The sequence below is a fragment of the Rana temporaria genome, assembly GCF_905171775.1.
Source record: "Rana temporaria chromosome 2 unlocalized genomic scaffold, aRanTem1.1 chr2k, whole genome shotgun sequence".
NCBI lineage: Eukaryota > Metazoa > Chordata > Amphibia > Anura > Ranidae > Rana > Rana temporaria.
The window spans coordinates 397,672-420,943 of record NW_024404415.1 but is presented as its reverse complement, the minus strand read 5'-3'; the positions used below and the strand labels follow the sequence as shown (position 1 = coordinate 420,943).

General features: G+C 47.2%; 1 protein-coding gene across 1 annotated transcript in view; it reads left to right on the top strand.

The window, feature by feature from the left end:
* Positions 1-23,272, top strand: part of LOC120921643 — a 37,429-nt gene that overhangs the window by 5,029 nt on the left and 9,128 nt on the right. Inside the window, exons 2-5 of the mRNA XM_040334159.1 lie at positions 2,149-2,487; positions 6,999-7,331; positions 15,257-15,586; positions 22,592-22,924. Coding sequence (XP_040190093.1) covers positions 2,149-2,487; positions 6,999-7,331; positions 15,257-15,586; positions 22,592-22,924 — 1,335 coding nt within the window. The remainder of the gene's footprint in view (positions 1-2,148; positions 2,488-6,998; positions 7,332-15,256; positions 15,587-22,591; positions 22,925-23,272) is intronic.

Below are 23,272 nucleotides of genomic sequence, written 5' to 3'. Positions count from 1 at the left end.
GATTACTGGATTGACACTGTACGGAGCATGAAAAGTGTTCTGAGGTTAGGTTCCATGCAAAGCTCTGCAGCTTCTCTGCAGCATCTCCATTTTTTGGCTAAGAGCATAAAGAATGTGTTCCAGCGCCATCTTGAACGTCTAAGCCTGGCATTGTCCCATCCCCTTTATTCCCCCATGGTCATTGCTCTTGTGACTGAGCCTGGCTTCAGTGTTCGCCTGGAATAAGTCCGCTATTAGACAAGTTATCTGGGAGCCCCCAGCACTCACAGCACCAGTGCCAGATGGCTCCCAGGTGTATAGCGGGCATGTATCAGGCGATCCCTAGGTAGTTAATAACGCTTATTAGTGCTAAAGAGTGCTCAGTAGAGCTTGTAATAGCCCAGTATAGGCTCCTGTAACGGGGGTACTGACACCTCCTCCACCCCAACACAAGCCACTAGCCGCCATCCACGCTGTCCCTTCAGGAGAGATAGATCTGCTTGCACTCCGAGTATACCAAACTTGTCTGAGCATGCTCGAGCTCCAGCCGCAGGGCCACACTGAAAATTCTTTGAAAAAATGCATGGGGATGGAGGCTCTTTATTATTTTTTTTACAATTTTTTTTACACTGTACTTTTTTTTTTTTTGGGGGATCAACTTTATTGCTATCACAAGTGAGGAACAACATTCCTTGTGATATCATGGGCCATGACAGGTCCTCTTTACTGAGAGATATAGCGTCTATTAGACCCCAGATCTCTCCTCTGTCTTTAAAAGCAATGAATGAAACCAAGATCGTTATGATCCGATGAGTTTTCCAAGCCAATCATGGTTTGTTTACAACCGATGAATCCGGAAGTAATGAAATACTCGTTGCTTCTGGTTGCTAAGACGACCATAGTGATGATCGGGGATGTTCCGTCCCTTAATCCTCTCTAAGATCAGCTGCAGTCCCGGGTTCCCCTGTGGGACGGGAGAGTTGTCTCTCTTCCCTGGTAGAATCAATAACTTCAGTGTATTTCATATCTCATAATATAATAACAGTACAACCAGAATAAGGACAGATTTACTTATATCCGATAACAAGGAACGTTTTATGTCCAAACACCCCGATATTAGATGATATGGGGAGCCAATGGGACACATTGCCCCTCCTAGGTCAAGTAGACATCCCATCCCCCCACATATTTATATCCATTCAAAAGGGAATACAATGCTAAACAATAATATACAAGTTAATAGAGGGTAATATGTAGATATTCAGAGATATTATTACCTGTAGAAATCTGTATCTGGGACATGGTCATAAACACAGTGACATCCCAGCAGTCACACCTTAGACCAGATGATTGGTCGGGTCATTTCTATCACCACCCCCCTTGAGGTCCAGAAAAGAGGACCCACCCACAGGTGACGGCTCTCTTTTTAAGATCAAACCAAGAGTACTTGTAATGTCTTATGAGAGTCATTGTTCCATTCTGCCTGCTGATTGGACTCCGCGGAACCAGGACTTGATAAGTATTGTAATTTCTTCATCCTTTTTGTGTTGCTGTTTCCTCTTTGTTCTCTTGTAATCCCTTTTTCTGTAAATATTTTCTCCCTTTTCATTATTAATCAATATTAAGAAAAGTGTTAAATGACCTTTATTGCCCCAACGCAGAGCTCAGAGTCGCTGTCTCTTGAAGAGCGCTCCTGTGGTGTAAATCTCTGAATATTCCTGTCTGGTGTGACAGCGAGTGTTACAGACGTTTATTATACAATCCCAGTTGCTATTACTAATCTGGTGAATGATTACTACTTCTCAATAAAAGTAGTTGGTGGAAGTTTAAAGAGTTCATTGCTTAGTTACCAAAACCCACCGCTCTCAGTCTGCTGGCACTTAGATTGTGTCCCGCAAGCTGGAAAATCTTTGTGCCGGGTGAGGCTGAGAGTGGCATTGTTGGGTATCAGTGACAGCGCGGTGTGAGGAGGACCTGTCATTGGTCACAAGTTGGTGAAGGTGACAGTGGTCTGACCCACGTTTGTCACATGGAGGTCTTGGAGAGTGTTGGATTTTTCATTCATTAGTCTCACGGGATTCCAGATGGTTCTACATCAATGTGTGTTATATGAGGGGGGAGGGGAGTGTACACTGTGACCTGACTGGGATCTGTATTCTGTCTGTGCAGGAAATATCCCAAGTATTCAGGAATTTATAACCACCCAGCCGGGATCTGATCTTCTCCTCCCAATCAGACTCCATCTCACCCTCAACCATACAGATACAAGGAGATGTGACTGGATTATCTGGTATATGAAATCCTATGGACAATCGGATGAAATAGCTGAACACAGGAATTGTGACCTGTCAGAGAACAAAGATTTCCCCAATACAAGGATATCAGAGAATGGAAGTCTGATCATCTCCAATGTGACTCTGGAGAATAGTGGGATCATGTACAGCGTGGATATATACAACTCTACAGGAAAACTTATACAGACAGATGATTACATCGTCAATGTAGAAAGTAAGTGCCACCCAACCCCCACCTCCAGTCCTAACAGTGTCCTCCCTGCTCCGTGTCTTTATATCCATACATTATATAGTAGAAGATCTGGGAGAGACGTATGTACAATGTCCTCTGATTACTGCCCCATCCTTGCCATTCCCTGTGGATTCAGATCTGCAGTGCTCAGCCCTCCTGAAGTTGCTGTGATCTGAACTGTGCTGTGCCTTCTGCTGGGGGTCCCCATGTGTTAGATGTGACCATTGATGACAGTTAGTATTGGGCGGGCAGTTTGAGCCGAGGATAAGTTTGTCCCAAACATTGCCTGTTGGTGTGTTTGGCGAACATGGTATGGTTCAATAAAAGTTTTATTAAAGAATTTTAGACAGACATCAATCAAAAGAAACATGAACCGGACCCCCAACACTGGGTGGGCCGATTCTCGTTATAACAAACAGTACCTTCCAAAACATAAATTATAGTATGAACATCTTTGCAATCTGGAAAAACATTTATGTATTCGACCCTATTGCGCATCATTATACATCCAGTATCTGCTCCCTCCTGCCCGGGCGCCCCCTTGGGAACCAGCTGCGCCCATGGCCAGGAGAGAGCAGGGGGACATTCTACTGACGACATGGGGTGCATTAAGAGCAAGGCAGCAACATGTTCACAATTCCAAATTATCAGGGTGTATGCCAAAGAGATTCAACCACACCAACTCGAGGTAAGGTCCTGTCTTGGTCAACCCAAGCCTGCCTGTGGAAGGCTGTAACAGAACTAAAAAAGATAAAGAAGGAATAAGTCAAGTATAGAAGACTAGAGAATGGAAGAAAAGGAGAAATAGAAAAAGATGGGAGGGAGGGGGATGGGAGGGAGGGGGATGGGGGGGGGGTGGTTGGTGCGCCCAGTCCTCTCGCGCCCTAGATCCATAATGTATAACGGTGGTTCAAGTCATCCCATGCCCATTAGGGCGATGGAGAGCTCGAGTCAGGTGAAAGTAGTTTCTTTAAGCCGTCTGAAGAGGAATAATGCCTCCATATTCCCCATGTAAAGGACAACTTGGCATGGCTTTCTAGAACTTTAGCTTGGAGTTCCTCCATCAACATAACTCCGTTCATTTCGGTAACCCATTCCGCTAAGGACGGGGGTGAAGGGGATTTCCAGTGTCTGGATATTAATTGCCTGCTTGTACTGAGACAGAACCTGAGGAGGGTGTGCTTCTGAAACTTGAAGGTACCAGGGAGAATGGACAACAGGGCAACTGTAGGGGAGGGGAGAAGGGGTTTACTATACATATGCGAGTAAATTTGAAATACCTGTTTCCAGAATGGGCGAATAGCCTCACAGTCCCACCATATATGTAGATACGTACCAACAGCCGAGTTACATCTCCAGCACGAATCAGAAGCCGAGGGAAACATGACCCTGAGGGCGGATGGCACCCTATACCACCGTGATAGCACTTTGTAATTTTTTTCCCGAACATAGCTTGAGATAGAGGATTTATGTGTGTATTAGAAGGCTTTTTGCCAATCTGCCTTGCTAATAGCTGTCCCCGTATCCCCCGACCAGGCTGCGGTGAATGTAGGAAGGGATGTGCTCGTGTGTCCTAAGATCATCTTGTATAACATAGAGAGGGTGTGGCGGGGGGTCTCCTGAAGTAAGCACAGTTGCTCAAACTCCGTCAGGGGTCTATGGGTCTGTCTTGATTTATGGAGTTGCTTGCAGTAAGATGTCAGGTGAATTTGGGTAAGCCAGGTCACTTTCGGGAGAGGAGAGAGCTCGTCTGTGACTAGAGAACCCATGGTAGCGTTGACAAACTGTCGTGCAGTAGGCCACTGCTCTCTTTTATAACCATTGAATATGTGGGCAAGTTTACCTTCTGGGAGTGCCGGGTTGTCAAACAAAGGGGTCATCGGGCTCGGGTCCGTAGTCAAAGAATACGGTACCCTCCGGCAGTACCAGACTGCTAAAGCGTCTCTGGTCAAGGGTGATAAGTCCGTAAAAGCCCGAAGTGTTCCCTCATGGCCCCAAAGAAGGGCCTGAAGGTCCAAAGGGGAGAGGTCTTGTTCGACCAAAATAGAAACCTTACTTATCGGATGGGGGAACCATTCCAAGATCCTTGAGATAACCACCGCTGCATGATACAGTTCAAAGTCGAGAAGGCCTGTGCCTCCCCTGGTAATAGGGAAGCACAGTAGCTTATGTTTCAGTCTAGGGCGATTTCCCCCCCACACATAGCGTATTGCCATCGAGCGCAATGCCCGGAAGAATCCCGAGGGGAGAGCTACTGGCAAAGCCTGGAACGTATACAACAACTTGAGCAATATGTCCATTTTCAGGGTGTTCATGCGTCCAAACCATGACACTGGTAGATTCAAGCGATCTTCATAGAGATTACTGGATTGACACTGTACGGAGGATGAAAAGTGTTCTGAGGTTAGGTTCCATGCAAAGCTCTGTAGCTTCTCTGCAGTATTTCCATCTTTCGGCTAAGAGCATAGAGAATATGCTCCAGCACCATCTTGAGCGTATAAGCCTGGCATTGTCTCATCCCCTTTTATTCCACCATGGTCATTGCTCTTGTGACTGAGCCTGGCTTCAGTGTTCGCCTGGAATAAGTCCGCTATTAGACAAGTTATCTGGGAGCCCCCAGCACTCACAGCACCAGTGCCAGATGGCTCCCAGGTGTATAGCGGGCATGTATCAGGCGATCCCTAGGTAGTTAATAACGCTTATTAGTGCTAAAGAGTGCTCAGTAGAACTTGGAATAGCCCAGTATAGGCTCCTGTAATGGGGGGTACTGACACCTCCTCCACCCCAACACAAGCCACTAGCTAGAGAGATGTATCTGCTTGCACTCTGAGTATACCAAACTTGTCTGAGCATGCTCGAGCTCCAGCCGCAGGGCCACACTGAAAATTCTTTGAAAAAACTGAGGCACTTTATTATTTTTTTTACAATTTGTTTTTACACTGTACTTTTAGTTTTTTGAGGATCAACTTTATTTCTATCACAAGTGAGGAACAACATTCCTTGTGATATCATGGGCCATGACAGGTCCTCTTTACTGAGAGATATAGCGTCTATTAGACCCCAGATCTCTCCTCTGTCCTTAAAAGCATTGAATGAATCCAAGATCGTTATCATCTAATGATTTTTCCAAGCCACTCATGGTTTGTTTACAACCGATGAATCCGGAAGTAATGAAATACTCGTTGCTTCTGGTTGCCAAGACAACCATAGTGATGATCAGGGATGTTCCGTCCCTCAATCCTCTCTAAGGTCAGCTGCAGTCCCGGGTTCCCCGGTGGGACGGGAGAGTTGTCTCTCTTCCCTGGTAGAATCAATAACTTCAGTGTATTTCATATCTCATGATATAATAACAGTACAGCCAGAATAAGGACAGATTTACTTATATCCGATAACAAGGAACGTTTTATGTCCAAACCCCCCCGATATTAGATGATATGGGGAGTTAATGGGACACATTACCCCTCCTGGTCAAGTAGACACCCCATCCCCCCCACATATTTATATCCATTCAAAAGGGGAATTCAACTCTAAACAATAATCAATAATATACAAGTTAATAGACGGTAATATGTAGATATTCAGAGATATTATTACCTGTAGAAATCTGTATCTGGGACATGGTCATAAACACAGTGACATCCCAGCAGTCACACCTTAGACCAGATGATTGGTCGGGTCATTTCTGTCACCAGCCCCCTTGAGGTCCAGAAAAGAGGACCCACCCACAGGTGACGGCTCTCTTTTTAAGATCAAACCAAGAGCACCTGTCACATCTTATGAGAGTCATTGTACCATTCTGCCTGCTGATTGGACTCCGCTGAACCAGGACTTGATAAGTATTGTAATTTCTTCATCTGTTTTGTGTTGCTGTTTCCTGTTTGTTCTCTTGTTATCCTTTTGTGTGTAAATATTTTCTCCCTTTTCATTATTAAACAATATTAAGAAAAGTGTTAAATGACCTCTAATGCCCCAACGCAGAGCTCAGAGTCGCTGTCTCTTGAAGAGCGCTCCTGTGGTGTAAATCTCTGAATATTCCTGTCTGGTGTGACAGCGAGTGTTACAGACGTTTATTCTACAATCCCAGTTGCTATTACTAATCTGGTGAATGATTACTACTTCTCAATAAAAGTAGTTGGTGGAAGTTTAAACAGTTCATTGCTTAGTTATCCAAACCCAGCGACAATCGCTCTCAGTCTGCTGGCACTTAGATTGTGTCCCGCAAGCTGGAAAATCTTTGTGCCGGGTGAGGCTGAGAGTGGCGTTGTTGGGTATCAGTGACAGCGCGGTGGGAGGAGGACCTGTCATTGGTCACAAGTTGGTGAAGGTGACAGTGGTCTGACCCACGTTTGTCACATGGAGGTCTTGGAGAGTGTTGGATTTTTCATTCATTAGTCTCACGGGATTCCAGATGGTTCTACATCAATGTGTGCTATAGGAGGGGGGAGGGGAGTGTACACTGTGACCTGACTGGGATCTGTATTCTGTCTGTGCAGGAAATGGTATTCAGGAATTTGTAACCACCCGGCCGGGATCTGATCTTCTCCTCCCAATCAGACTCCATCTCACCCTCAACCATACAGATACAAGGAGATGTGACCGGATTATCTGGTATATGAAATCCTATGGACAATCGGATGAAATAGCTGAACACAGGAATTGTGACCTGTCAGAGAACAAAGATTTCCCCAATACAAGGATATCAGAGAATGGAAGTCTCATCATCTCCAATGTGATTCTGGAGAATAGTGGGATCATGTACAGCGTGGATATATACAACTCTACAGGAAAACTTATACAGACAGATGATTACATCGTCAATGTAGAAGGTAAGTGCCACCCAACCCCCACCTCCAGTCCTAGCAGTGTCCTCCCCGCTCCATGTAGAAGGTAAGTCCTCCCAACCCCCACCTCCAGTCCTAGCAGTGTCCTCCCCGCTCCGTGTCTTTATATCCATACATTATATAGGAGAAGATCTGGGAGAGACGTATGTACAATGTCCTCTGATTCCTGCCCCATCCTCACCATTCCCTGTGGATTCAGATCTGCAGTGCTCAGCCCTCCTGAAGTTGCTGTGATCTGAACTGTGCTGTACCTTCTGCTCGGGGTCCCCATGTGTTAGATGTGACCATTGATGACAGTTAGTATTGGGCGGGCAGTTTGAGCCGAGGATAAGTTTGTCCCAAACATTGCCTGTTTGTGTGTTTGGCGAACATGGTATGGTATGGATTTTAAGGGGAACCCTATGCCACCCAAAATCCATATCTGACCCTTATCCGAGCATGCAGCCTGGCAGCCCAGGAAATGGGTGGGAAAGCAAGCACTTCCCCTCCTGAACCATACCAGGCCACATGCTCTCAACATGGAGGGAGGTTTGGATCAGTTAAGGCTCGCCCCCCCCCCCCCCCCCACACCAAAGCACCTTGTCCCCATGTTGATGGGGACAAAGGCCTCTCCCCCACAATCCTGGGCTAGAAAGGGTCTTATCAAAATTTGAAAGCCCCATTTAACAAGGGGGCCCCCAGACCCCCCCCCATGTGAATGAGTAGGGGATGCATTGTACCCCTACTCATTTACCCCAAAAAAGGGTCAAAGAGAAATAAAAACACACACACATTTTTTGACAATACCTTAAGACCCCTTTCACACTGAGGCGCTTTGTAGGCACTATAACGCTAAAAATAGCGCCTGCAAAGCTCCCTGAAGGAGCCACTCGTTTCACTCCAATGTGAAAGCCCGAGAGCTTTCACACTGGAGCGGTGCACTGGCAGGATGGTAAAAAAAGTCCTGCTAGCCATATCTTTGAGGAGCTGTGGGGGCGGCGAATACACCGCTCCTAAAGCATCTCAAAGATGTGGCTAGCAGGACTTTTTTTCAATGGGCAGCGGTGCTTTGCTGGCAGATTTAACCCTTTCTCGGCTGCTAGAGAGGGTTAAATATGCCCCACTAGCAGCCGAATAGATGCAAAAATGCAGTCGAATGGCCACAAAAAAAAATGGTGAAGCGCTGCTAAAAATAGCGGCGCTTTTCCGCCGACGTCCCCACCGCCCCAGTGTGAAAGGGCTCTTATTAAAAAATAAAAAAAAACAATGTCCCCCCCGATGTAGATCCATTGTCAATCACGACATCCGCCGTACCACCGGACACAGAAAATAGAAATAAAGCTCTGCTGCTCTACTGTCTGACTGTTCTTGAATAGTTAAGGGGCAGAGCTACGTGGCGACATTACCTGGTGGCACCACCCCACATGATGTCACCAACCCAGCATGCTCAGGTTGGTGACATCACAAGGGGCGGTGCCACCAGGTGACGTCATAAGGTGGATCCGCACCTTACCTATTTCAGACCTGTCAGATGGCAGAGCCTGTCATCGGCAGTTAGCCTTCCTCATGGGAGTATCCTAAGATGGATCTACATCAGGGGACTTTTTTTAATAAAGGGATTTGTAACGGAACCCCAAATGGGACAGGGGTTAACCAGACAAGGTGACTCCGAGATATGACCTTTCAAGGTAGACATCCTGGCTCCTCTCACCTGCTATACAATACACATTCTTTTAATAGACATTCTGGCCTTTAGACTGTATGTTAACTAAGTTGCAATACACATTTATCATCAATAGACCTTCACACAATACAGGCTCAATTAGCACAACACAATGAAAGATCCTTAGACCATCCTTGATTAATTTACATCACAGTAGCAGACTTAATTACCACAGCAAGATTTATAGTACACTACAGCCAACACACAATATATATACAATATATACAATTAAATCTGACTAGCACAGACCATAGTGGGGTTCTCATTCACCCTGTGCCCCTATTAGAGACACAGGGTGATCTACACATAAGAGGCATCGGGGAGCTTCTGGGTCGCACAGGCCCTTCCGTTACATCTCTCCCCTTTCGGCAGGAGACTAACACAGGAGGAGACCCCAGACGGGTTGACTCTGAAGTTATTCCATAGTTCCATTCCTCTAATGCTGGTATCCACACAGTACCCCAAATAAATTGCTCCAAACACAGAGCATTACTCACCCAGCCAACCTCTGCCTCTCTCAGAGAACATGCCTGCCGCTGGGGAGAGGCCTGGACTGGCCCTTCTCCCTGGAGTCCTTTCAGCCGCTGGAGAGAAGACAGGGTGACTGGGCTCAGTCCATCATGTTGTTGTGGATCTGGGCCAACTGGCCCCCATCCCTGGGGTATACAAGTGGAGACTGAAGTCCCATCCATTTGTGGTAGGTGAAAATCCCCGGGTGCTTGCAAAGCAAGGCTGACATCCTCCTGTCTCAGTGCCGCACCATTTTCTGGGGTTGTGTCAGTGAAGACCGAAGTCCCATCCACTGCCCCAGGAACTCCCTCTTCTGTTAGTTGGGAGCAGAGGCTTGTGGCACTCTGCTTTGTTGCCAGCTCTTCTGCTGGGTTGCTGTGAGGGGAGACCACAGTCATATCCCCCGATATCAGCTCAAGCTGCAGTTGTGTGCAGCGGCCAGTAGCATCCTGCCCTGCTGCCAGTGATTCAACTGGGAGTAAAAGCTTTATAACCTCAGCTTGTCGCTGGAGAAAGGGGCCAACTGCCCCGGCTCCCTGGAACTCCACCTCATCCGCTTCTTCTTTAGGGATGGCAATCTTCAGATTTTCCACTGCCGATTCATCAGCCAGGATTTCAGAGTTGTCAGCTGATATCTCCTGATAGTTCCAGGCAACGGGAGCCCCACCCTGCTGCTGCGCAGAGTCTAGCAGCTGTCTGTAGGCGATCTCCAGCTCCCATTCCTGAATGGCCAGAAACTCCAAATCTTCCTGTGCCCAGTGCCCTTCTGAGACATTCAAAAAGGGGCCGGGCACATGAATAGGGGGTGGCAGCGGTGACAATAGATAGATTCATGCAATGCATGAATCTATCTATTGGTAATAGAGCGGTGTCGGAAAGAGGGGGCGGCGCTCCTGCGCCCTCTATGGACGCACCGCCACTGCTCTTTACTGAAAGAGCTTTTTTTAGACCTCGGATCTCTCCTCTGCCCTAAAAGCATTGGATGAAACCAAGATCATTATGCCTTTTCCAAGCCAGTAATGGTTTGTTTACAACCGGTGAACCCGGAAGTGATAAAATACTCGTTGCTTCAGTTTCTTAAGCCATAGTGATGATCGGATTGTTCCGTTCCTCATTCATCTTTCTTAGACCAGCCTTTTTCAACCAGGGTCCCCTGGCACCCTGGGATGCCTTCTGGGTTCTTCAGTAGTGGCTTTTGCAAAATGCCTAAAAATTGCCCAGAAAATTGGATACAAGCCAGAGGGTGGATAAAGTCTACTTTTTCCTTTACTCAAAGCCACTGATTTCATTGTGCAGCATTACAACATTGGGCACTGTGCAGGCCAGCCGCTAGTATCCTAACAACCACTGACATCATTGGTTGATAAGAAGGACATCAGGCACCAGCACATCATCTTTGTTTGACCACCCGCTGCTCTCTGTCAGCATTGGGGTCATGTTGGCTGCGAGGGAGAACGAAAATGAGGAAGAAGAAATGCCGTAATACCAGTCAGACACTCAACATAAATCACCTCTAATGTTATGTGTCCTACGTGTGTGGATCTTGCACTACATAAAATTGTTAGTTTCATTTCTTTACATTTCAGAATGGGGCGCCTCCAGATTGTCCATGACATTAAAGGGTGCCTTGACTGGAAAAAGGTTGAGAAACACCGTCTTAGACCATAGTAATGATCGGGGATGTTCCGTCCCTCAATCCTCTCTAAGGTCAGCTGCAGTCCCGGGTTACCCGGTGGGACGGGAGAGTTGTCTCCCTTCCCTGGTAGAATCAATAACTTCAGTGTATTTCATATCTCATGATATAATAACAGTACAGCCAGAATAAGGACAGATTTACTTATATCCGATAACAAGGAACGTTTTATGTCCAAACACCCCGATATTAGATGATATGGGGAGCCAATGGGACACATTACCCCTCCTAGGTCAAGTAGACATCCCAACCCCCCACATATTTATATCCATTCAAAAGGGGAATTCAATGCTGGACAATAATATACAAGTAAATAGACTTTATTCAGAGATATTATTACCTGTAGAAATCTGTATCTGGGACATGGTCATAAAACCAGTGACATCCCAACAGCCACACCTTAGACTGGATGATTGGTCAAGTCATTTCTGTCACCACCCCCCTTGGGGTGCAGAAAAGAGGACCCACCCACAGGTGACGGCTCTCCCTTTAATATCAAACCAAAGAGCACCTGCCTGCTAATTGGACTCCGTGGAACCAGGACTTGATAAGTATTGTCATTTCTTCATCCTTTATTTTGCTGTTGTCTCTTTGTTCTCTTGTAATCCCTTTTTCTGTAAATATTTTCTCCCTTTTCATCATTAAACCATATTAAGAAAAAGTGTTAAATGATCTCCAATGCCCCAACGCAGAGCTCAGAGTCGCTGTCTCTTGAAGAGCGCTCCTGTGGTGTAAATCTCTGAATATTCCTGTCTGGTGTGACAGCAAGTGTTAATGCCGCGTACACATTTTTCGGGTTGAAAAAATGACGTTTTTTTTATGTCATTAAAAACGATCGTGTGTGGGCTCCAGAGCATTTTTCACGATGTAAACAAATGGGCATTAAAAATGTAGAACATGCTCTAATTTTTCACGTCGTTTTTAACATTATCGTTTTTAACATCGTAAAAAATGGTCGTGGGTGGGCTTTAACGACCTGAAAAAAATGCGCATGCTCAGAAGCAAGTTATTAGACGGGAGCGCTCATTCTGTTAAAACTAGCGTTTGTAATAGAGTAAGCACATTCGTCACGCTGTAACAGACTGAAAAGCGCGAATCGTCTTTTACTAAATCGAAATCAGCAAAAGCAGCCCCAAGGGTGGCGTCATCTGAATAGAACTTCCCCTTTATAGTGCCATCGTACGTGTTGTACATCCAGGGCCGATCCTAGGCAGGGTGCACCGCACCCAGGCGCCGCAGAGGTGGGGGCTCCGAAGATCCAAAGTGCTCCCCTCCCTCCTCCTTGTCTGTGTCCAGAGGCAGAGCGCATGTAGCGGGTGCTGCGGTTCCCCATCCTGCTTGCTCTCTCTGCTTGCAACTGACAAGAGCGCATACCTCCCGCTGTCCCCAGAATCCGGGCTGGGTACCACAGCGGAGCCTAGTACTGGAACACTTTCCGGCACTAGGCTCCACTAATTAATTCTGTCTGGTGTGCATGGAGCAGTCTCCTGTCTGCCCCGCCCCCTCTGCATGTGCCGGCTCTTCTCCCATAGGCGGTGTGATGAGAGTCTTCTGGGTTGGCTGGAGCTGCTGCCAATCATCCCCTGCACTCCCAAAAAATGCTCTCCGAGTGCCTTCCTCCAAGTAACCAAAGATGCCACGTATGTCCCGCCCCCTGTATTGTGCTTCTGCTCCCAGGGCGCCCGAGCTACAGGGATCTAATGGACAAGTACTGATGTATGGGGACACCTGCTGTGGGGGGGCTCTGATGGGGGACACCTGCTGGGGGGGCTCTGATGGGGGAAACTAATGAAGACTTCTTAGGGGAGAATCTCTGTGTTTGAGTCATCAACATAGAAACATGTGTAAAGGGGAGGAGTTAGTAAGATGACTACGCCCATGTGGGGGCGCCAGAAATATTTCTGCACCCAGGCTTCTGTGACCCTAGGATCTGCCCTGTGTACGTCACCGCGCTTTGCTAGAGCATTTTTTTTCACGATTAGGGATGAGCTTCGAGTTCGAATCGAACTCATGTTCGACTCGAACATTGCCTGTTCGCCTGCTCGGCGAACAGCGAACAATTAGGGGTGTTCGCGGCAAATTCAAAAAGCCACGGAACACCCTGTTAAAGTCTATGGGAGAAATCTAAAGTGTTAATTTTAAAGGCTAATATGCAATTTATTGTCCTAAAAAGTGTTTGGGGACCCGGGTCCTGCCCCAGGGGACATGTATCAATGCAAATAAAAGTTTTAAAAACGCCCATTTTTTCAGGAGCAGTGAATTTAATAATGCTAAAAGTGAAACACTAAAAGTGTAATATTACTTTAAATTTCGTACCTGGGGGGGGGGGGGGGTGTAAAGTCAGCATGTGAAAAAACGCATGTTTCCCGTACATAGAACTGTCCCTGCACAAAGTGTCATTTCTGAAAGAAAAAAAGGCATTTAAAACCGGCTTTGCGGCTCTAATGAATTGTCGGCTCTGGCAATTCAGAGATGATTCATTCATAAAAAAAAAAAAAAAAAAGGGGGTCCCCCCAAATTCCATTAACAGGCCCTTTAGGTCTGATATGGATATTAAGGGGAACCCTCCGTCAATTTTAAAAAAAAATGACGTGGAGTTCCCCCAAAAATCCACACCAGACCATTATCCGAGCACGTTAACCTGGCCGGCCGCAGAAAAGAGGGGGGAACAGAGTGCGGCCCCCCCCCCTCTCCTGAACCGCACCAGGCCACATGCCCTCAACATGGGGAGGATGTCCCCATGTTGATGGGGACAAGGGCCTCATCCCCACAACCCTTGCCCGGTGGTTGTGGGGGTTTGCGGGCGGGGGGCTTATCAGAATCTGGAAGACCGGTCTTTCCCAGTGACGTACGAGGGTGCGTCAGAGGGGGCGGGGTCACGTGACGGGTGCCCGCTTCCCCTATATAAGTAATGTCAAAGCTCCAGCGCGTCATTCCGCTGGGCTGTGTCCAGTGGAGAGTGGAGCTCGCCTGCTGTGCTCTGGACGGATGGATCTTCTCATCGCTGGACCGGACAGCTGATCATCAGTCGCTGGAGAGATCATCCGTCGCTGGATAGAAGACAACGTTGGAGCAGGGAGCCGCATCGACAGTGGATTACCACTGCTGGATTTTTTTTTTTTATTAATAAAGGAATTTTTTCTACGGTGTCTGTGTGTATTTTTTTTTACCTATTTACACTTCCTTCGTGAAATGGTAGAGGTACAGTGTACCCCATTACCAATTCACATAGGGGGGGCAGGATCTGGGGGTCCCCTTTGTTAAAGGGGTCTTCCAGATTCTGATAAGCCCCCCACCCGCAGACCCCCACAACCACCGGGCAAGGGTTGTGGGGATGAGGCCCTTGTCCCCATCAACATGGACTTTAACGGGGTTCTAATGTTCACACGAACATTTGGTCACAGCAAGTTCTGATGCGAACCGAACAGGGGGGTGTTCGGCTCATCCTTATTCACGATCATGTGTAGGCAAGGCTGGTTTAACGATCGGGTTGAAAAAAACTTTGTTTTTACTAGACCATTCAAAATGTCATTTTTTACATCCCGAAAAACGGCCGTGTGTACGCGGCATTACAGACGTTTATTCTACAATCCCAGTTGCTATTACTAATCTGGTGAATGATTACTACTTCTCAATAAAAGTAGTTGGTGGAAGTTTAAAGAGTTCATTGCGTTGTTATCCAAACCCAGCGACAATCGCTCTCAGTCTGCTGGCACTTGGATTGTGTCCCGCAAGCTGGAAAATCTTTGTGCCGGGTGAGGCTGAGAGTGGCGTTGTTGGGTATCAGTGACAGCACGGTGTGAGGAGGACCTGTCATTGGTCACAAGTTGGTGAAGGTGACAGTGGTCTGACCCACGTTTGTCACATGGAGGTCTTGGAGAGTGTTGGATTTTTTATTTATTAGTCTCATGGGATTCCAGATGGTTCTTCATCAATGTGTGCTATATGAGGGGGGAGGGGAGTGTACACTGTGACCTGACTGGGATCTGTATTCTGTCTGTACAGGAAAAGGTGTTCAGGAGGAAATATTCACCCGGCCGGGATCTGATCTTCTCTTCCCCATCAGACTCAATCTCACCCTCAGCCATCCAGATAGAGAGAGATGTGACTGGTTTTCCTGGTACTATGAGCATTCTCCTGAATTGGGGGAAGAAATAGCTATACATGTGGTATGTGATCTGTCCGAGAGCAAACTTTTCCCCAATACAAGGATATCAGAGAATGGAAGTCTCATCATATCCAATGTGACTCTGGAGAATGACGGGATATACAGGGTGGCTACATACAGAAGAGGAAGCCTTATACAGACAGATTATTACACCGTCCATGTAGAAGGTAAGTCCACCCATCCCCCACCCCCAGTCCTAGCAGTGTCCTCCCCGCTCCGTGTAGAAGGTAAGTCCTCCCATCCCCCACCTCCAGTCCTAGCAGTGTCCTCCCCGCTCCGTGTCTTTATATCCATACATTACATAGGAGAAGGTCTGGGAGAGACGTATGTACAATGTCCTCCCCGCTCCGTGTCTTTATATCCATACATTATATAGGAGAAGGTCTGGGAGAGACGTACAATGTCAAAAGAGAAAGAGAAAAGAGGGCGCACCAACCTTGTGAATTATCCTTAGGTATGTATTAATAAAAATAAAGTAAAAAAAAATACTCACAAACAGATGTAAAACACTCGCGATACAAGTGATCTCAAGATGACAGCGATTGGTCTAGAGACAGCAAACTCCAGATTTTACCAAAGGAGAGTTTTAAGGCCACTGCCGGCTAACGCGTTTCGAAGGAATACCTTCTTCCTCAGAGCCTAGCAGTGTACACTTGTAAATCTAGGGGGAAAAAAATGGAGTGACGGGACAAGTGAGTGCCCCTAAACTATACCAGGCCACATGTTCTGAACATGGGGGGGAGGTTGTTTTGAGGCTTCCCCCCCACCCAAAAGCACCTTGTCCCCATGTAAATAGGTAAATAGGTTCAGGTGCGGTATTTCAACCCGAAAACACTCCTGCTTCCAGTAACACAGCTTTCATCGCCACTCTAGCCAGAGTGGGTTTTGCGCACCCCGGATAGGTTTCTCTCACTAGCCTAGCAGCCGGAATGGCGCACGGAATATGGTACAATCTCTGCCACAGACCTTCTGTTGTGGAAATTTCAAGATGTATTTAATATGTATTGTCATAATGGCACCCAGTCTTAGTACTTCCGCAACCCGCTCTACAGAGCTGACTGGGGCAGTCTGAGACTGGTTGAGATACACTTCCTGATTTGGAGAAGGGTGTTTGTGGAGTGGGGGTGTCGGCTGGTGAAAGGGCCCCTGTGTCATGCACAGATATTTGCCTGTGCGATGCGTCCACTCTACGGGCACACTATCGGTTTAGCGGATGTGTGCTTTTGTCGTCTCTGTGTCTGATCAACATAAATGTGGTGGCATGAGCATACAGCTGTTATATAGGCTCCCCTCATCAGGAACTGTGTTCATTGGTTATAGTATTATTACTGTATCGTATCGTGTTGTAATTGTATTGTATTGTGGTGTTGTTGTATTTTATTGCATTCATGTATTATATGTATCTAATTATCCATGTTAGTAGGGTTATCCTGTATTATCACATCCTGTCTTGCCAAATCCATATATAGGCATCTGCTGGGTGGAGCTCACTTCCTATGGAGGAGGTCACATGTTGTGACATCACTTCCTGCTGGGTTTTTAATAAAACAGCCTGTGAGGGCGTCGGCAAGGCAGTCTGGTGAGAATGTCAAGATGAAAACAAGCATGGTGTGATGGTCTCTGTTACTGAATGAATGGCAGGGAATGAATGGTGAGTGAACTTATTTAGTTTAAAGATGGATTATTTCACTAAGACGAAATGTGTGCGATTAGCACAGGGCAAAATGGCGGTGTGCTCTGCATACAGCCAATTTTGCCAAGACACTTCCCACAGATGGAGAAATTTCCGGTCCGGAATCCTCGTAGCACAGGATTCAGCACCCGGATCTCTCCAGAGTACCTTCTTGCAGAACTTGGAACTGACAGGCGATCACCATCAAGCCTTTCAGTAATGATCCGTCCTTCGATGAAGTTCAAGGCCTCTCTTGAGACACCAGCCTCGTGCTTGGTCCTCTCCAAGATAGGTCCTTCATCAAGCGGCTTCCTCCCTCCAGGACGGACAGCACAGGATCACCCTTGAAAAAGTAGACCCAATCTGCTTACCTTACTGGGCCTACTCAACAGACCACAACCTCGGACCAAAGTGATCCAGAGGCAGGATTACAGGAACACGCACCTCCGGCCAGGAGGGCCACACACGGGGTGGTGGGATGACAGACCCAGGATCAATGACCTTGGTCCAATGACGTCTGTCCCTTAAGTACCCCTCCCCGGCATGCACAGCGGGACGATCATTTCCCACTGATTGGCAGCCGAGGGGAAATACCTAAATCACCTTGACCTAGCTGCTGCCACCCTTGGCCTGGAGTAGCAACGACACCCCAGGCGAACAATAGTGGTCACTCACAGCACAGCCAGAGTCAATTAACTCTCAGACTTCCCTCTAAATTTAAAACAGCGCCAGCCTAACAGGAGCAGGCCGCTACACATTTTTGGAAGTTGTGACTGACCTCCCACTTTTTCTCCTATTGCTTGAAATTGATGGCTGATATATACTTCCAGGATTTCCCTTTCATCTGTCCACTCCAGCTCATGGGTTCCACCTAGGGACAGTGTAACACATTACCTGATTCAGGGATACATAGGAACATTTATAGGTATCTTATTTAGATAGTGGCTCGGTCATTGTTGGGGTGCATTTGGGGGTGTTGGAATTTGGGGGAGGGTGGGTGTGCATGCTGCTAGATTTGATTTAGGGAGATATATTTTTAGCTAGTCAGCTGTATATACCGTCACTGGAATTATATATGGGGAATGTCCAGGATTTATCCCCTATATTAGATAGGGGACTTGGGGCCAGATCCTCAAAAGGGAAACGCCGGCGTAACTGCTGTTACGCCGTCGTATCCCTGTTTCTAACTATGGAACTGATCCACAGAATCAGTTTTCCATAGTTAGGCAGAAGATCCGGCATGTGTAAGGGACTTACACTGTCGGATCTTAGGATGCAGTACCGTATCCGCCGCTGGGGGCATTTCGTGTCGAAATGCCGCCTCGGGTATGCAAATTAGCACTTACGGAGATCCACAAAGCTTTTCAGCTTCGTTTTTTCATCGTAAGTTTTAGTGTGCAAACGCAAAATTAGGGCTGCTTTTACAAAGTGTAAACTGTTTACACCTTGTAAAAACAGACCTTTCTGTCCAGTGACGCGATTTTTTTTTTTTGTTTTGAATTTTTTTTTCGCGCCGTATCTTTTTTTTTCCCAACGCAACTTTATTGACCCGTCGCGATCCACAAAGCTCAGCGTAGCGTAATTTCGCGCTATGCACGTCGGGAAAATGACATCACGAGCATGCGCAGTACGGCCGGCGCGGGAGCGCGCCTAATTTAAATGGGAATCGCCCCCATGAAAAGAGGAACGCCTTGCGCCGGCGGAATTTAAGTTACACAGCCAAAAATTTCTAGGTAAGTGCTTTGTGGATCGGGCACTTAGGTAGAAATTTTAAGGCAGTGTAACTTAAATGGGAAAAATTAAGTTACGCCGGATCATTGTGGATTACCCCCTTGGTTTTTATATGTTGTAACGGGATGGCCCGTGGGACCCGGAGGCTCTTGAAGGATGGGGGGTACTCCTGTTTCAGCTTCACCAATGACTCTTGGGTCTAGGGTCATCCTATGTCCACTAGGGGCATAGGATGACTGAGAAATGATATCTTGGATTACATGAGATGGGACAGTAATGATAATTCACAATGTATTGCAGGATATCTTGAAATATTACAGGTGGTAAATTCTGAACTAACCCAACTGTTACGTACCTGCCGGGTGAGCCTGACGTGCAGTGGGAAGGCCTTCTCGTACAACCCCGGCTCAAGGGCCACCGATGTTGCAACAGTGGCCACAAGAGCCTGGCGGTGTATGGGTGCCTGGTTCGTCTTGTTCTTGTCAGTCCAGCTGGTGCAGCAGGGAACAGGAAGCAGGATGGTAGATGCAGGGCTGGGGAGACACTGAATGCGTAGTCAGACAAGCCGGGTTTGGTAACAGATGATCAGATGTAGGCATAGACGACAGGCATAGAATGGTCAGGATACAGGCAAGTTTGGCAACAGGATATCAAGCAGGGTAGAGCTGAGAGTGGTCACAAGGCAGGCCGGGATCAGGATAACAGAGAGCAATCGTAGTCAAACAAGCTGGGTCAAACACAGGAAACAGATCAGATCACAGGAACAGGAAGTCACAGGAACAGGTATGAACTGCAGATCAGGCAGCGAAGACACAGTGCTGCTGAGGTGTTTAAATAAGTCAGCCTGTTGCCAATCACTGGAATCAGTCTGCACTATTAACTCTTAGGTGGCAGGTCCATGACACCAACAGGTCAATAATAGTGTGATTCATTCAATGTGGGGACACATACTGTTAAGGTGTTAATTAAGTCTGGCTCCCAAGATATTTCATTGTGCTATGCTAATTAACACTGTATTGTGTGAAAGTTCTATTGATGATAATATGTGTTGTGAGTTAACACACTCTAAAGGTCAGACATCTGACTTTTGGTTACTAAAGGAATGTGTATTATGTAGCAGGTGAGAATAGCTTATCGCGGAGTCAGAATGTCAGTCTAAGATGTAGATTGAGGGGGACTCGTTAGTACCCAATGTATGATGCTGTGGGTGGAGTGTGTCACTGTCCCTTTGATTACTGCAGCATGTTTTTTGGTTGTTAACTGTATAAAAGCTTGAGTTTTACCATTAAAAGGTCTATCCATTTGGAACCAGAGAACAGAGCTGTGTGTCTCGTTTTTCTGGGGAATTCTTATGGGTCCTGTCTGCTGGATTGTGGAGTGTCGAGAAGCTGTCGTGGGTTGGGGGAATGGAATATCGTAAACGGCGTTAACCCCTGACCGTTACATATGTCTATTGGTATTTTTCGATACATTCTTTAGCTTTAATAAATAATGCAGTTAACTCTTTAGGCAGTGTATTTGTCTGTTTCTTTTTATTTTTTCTATTTGTAGGAGAGCAAATGTCACAGACATCCCAACCTGCAAAAACTCATTTCAGGGAGGTGGGCATGGCTTAAACCGTGCTACATATTGCGCGTGGCTTAAATGGGGTGTGGTTTTATAGAGTCTGAGATGACTTGCATAGTGCAGAATGTAGTAATGTTAAATAGAAAATGTACAGTGCGGAGTGTATGGCGGTGGATAGTATGTACAGGAGAGGTGTGCGGAGTGTATGGCGGTGGGTGGTATGTACAGGAGAGGGGTGCGGAGTGTATGGCGGTGGGTGGTATGTACAGGAGAGGTGTGCGGAGTGTATGGCGGTGGGTGGTATATACAGGAGAGGTGTGCGGAGTGTATGTAGCGGTGGGTAGTATGTACAGGAGAGGGGTGCTGAGTGTATGGCGGTGAGTAGTATATACAGGAGAGGTGTGTGGAGTGTATGGCGGTGGGTGGTATATACAGGAGAGGTGTGCGGAGTGTATGGCGGTGGGTGGTATGTACAGGAGAGGTGTACGGAGTGTATGGCGGTGGGTAGTATGTACAGGAGAGGTGTGCGGAGTGTATGGCGGTGGGTGGTATATACAGGAGAGGTGTGCGGAGTGTATGTAGCGGTGGGTAGTATGTACAGGAGAGGGGTGCTGAGTGTATGGCGGTGAGTAGTATATACAGGAGAGGTGTGTGGAGTGCATGGCGGTGGGTGGTATATACAGGAGAGGTGTGTGGAGTGTATGGCGGTGGGTGGTATGTACAGGAGAGGGGTGCGGAGTGTATGGCGGTGGGTGGTATGTACAGGAGAGGGGTGCGGAGTGTATGGCGGTGGGTGGTATATACAGGAGAGGTATGCAGAGTGTATGTAGCGGTGGGTAGTATGTACAGGAGAGGGGTGCTGAGTGTATGGCGGTGAGTAGTATATACAGGAGAGGTGTGTGGAGTGTATGGCGGTGGGTGGTATATACAGGAGAGGTGTGCGGAGTGTATGGCGGTGGGTGGTATGTACAGGAGAGGTGTGCGGAGTGTATGGCGGTGGGTGGTATGTACAGGAGTGGGGTGCTGAGTGTATGGCGGTGGGTGGTATGTACAGGAGAGGGGTGCAGAGTGTATGGCGGTGGGTTGTATGTACAGGAGAGGGGTGCAGAGTGTATGGCGGTGGGTGGTATGTACAGGAGAGGGGTGCGAAGTGTATGGCGGTGAGTAGTATATACAGGAGAGGGGTGCGGAGTGTATGGCAGTGAGTAGTATATACAGGAGAGGGGTGCGGAGTGTATGGCAGTGAGTAGTATATACAGGAGAGGGGTGCGGAGTGTATGGCGGTGAGGAGTATATACAAGAGAGGTGTGCAGAGTGTATGGCGGTGGGTGGTATATACAGGAGAGGTGTGCGGAGTGTATGGCGGTGGGTGGTATGTACAGGAGAGGTGTGCGGAGTGTATGGCGGTGGGTGGTATGTACAGGAGTGGGGTGCTGAGTGTATGGCGGTGGGTGGTATGTACAGGAGAGGGGTGCAGAGTGTATGGCGGTGGGTTGTATGTACAGGAGAGGGGTGCAGAGTGTATGGCGGTGGGTGGTATGTACAGGAGAGGGGTGCGAAGTGTATGGCGGTGAGTAGTATATACAGGAGAGGGGTGCGGAGTGTATGGCAGTGAGTAGTATATACAGGAGAGGGGTGCGGAGTGTATGGCAGTGAGTAGTATATACAGGAGAGGGGTGCGGAGTGTATGGCGGTGAGGAGTATATACAAGAGAGGTGTGCAGAGTGTATGGCGGTGGGTATAATGTGCATGTTAGGAGTGTGGAGTGTATGGCGGTGGGTATAATGTGCATGTTAGGAGTGTGGAGTGTATGGCGGTGGGTATAATGTGCATGTTAGGAGTGTGGAGTGTACAGAGGTGAGTAGTATGTGCAGGATGGTGTCAGTAGTTCTTTATTTTTATTATCATTTTTTTACAATTTTATATATATATTTTTTCACAATGATTGGGGGTGGGGGTAGTGTTGTGGAAATTTGATGAAGATGTATGTAATATGTATTGTCATAGTGTCTCCCAGTCTAAAGAGCTGACTGGGGCGGACTGATGCTGGTTGAGTCCCGGAGTCATTGAGGTCTTGGAGAGTGTTGGATTTTTTATTTATTAGTCTCATGGGATTCCAGTTGGTTCTACATCAATGTGTGTTATATGAGGGGGGAGGGGAGTACACTGTGACCTGACTGGGATCTGTATTCTGTCTGTACAGGAGGAGGTGTTCAGGAGGAAATATTCACCCGGCCGGGATCTGATCTTCTCCTCCCCATGAGACTCCCTCTCACCCTCAACCATCCAGATACAAGGAGGTGTGACGAGTTTACCTGGTACTATAAGGAATCTTTAAAAAAATGGAAAAGAATAGCTGACCGCTGGGATTGTGAGCTGTATGAGAGCAGACATTTCCCCAATACAAGGATATCAGTGAATGGAAGTCTCATCATATCCCATGTGACTCTGGAAAATGACGGGAGATACGGTGTGGAAATATACAACTCTACAGGACACCGTATACTGACAGATCTCTACACCGTCCATGTAGAAGGTAAGTCCCACCCATCCCCCACCTCCAGTCCTAGCAGTGTCCCCCCCCGCTCCGTGTCTTTATATCCATACATTATATAGGAGAAGATCTGGGAGAGACGTATGTACAATGTCCTCTGATTACTGCCCCATCCTCACCATTCCCTGTGGATTCAGATCTGCAGTGCCTAAAGGAGTTGTAAAGGCAGAAGGTTTAAGATTAGGGAGGAGCCGAACACCCCCCTGTTCGGTTCGCATCAGAACTTGCGAACACACCAAATGTTCGTGTGAACTTTAGAACCCCGTTAAAGTCTATGGGACACGAACATTTGAAATCTAAAGTGTTAATTTTAAAGGCTAATATGCAAGT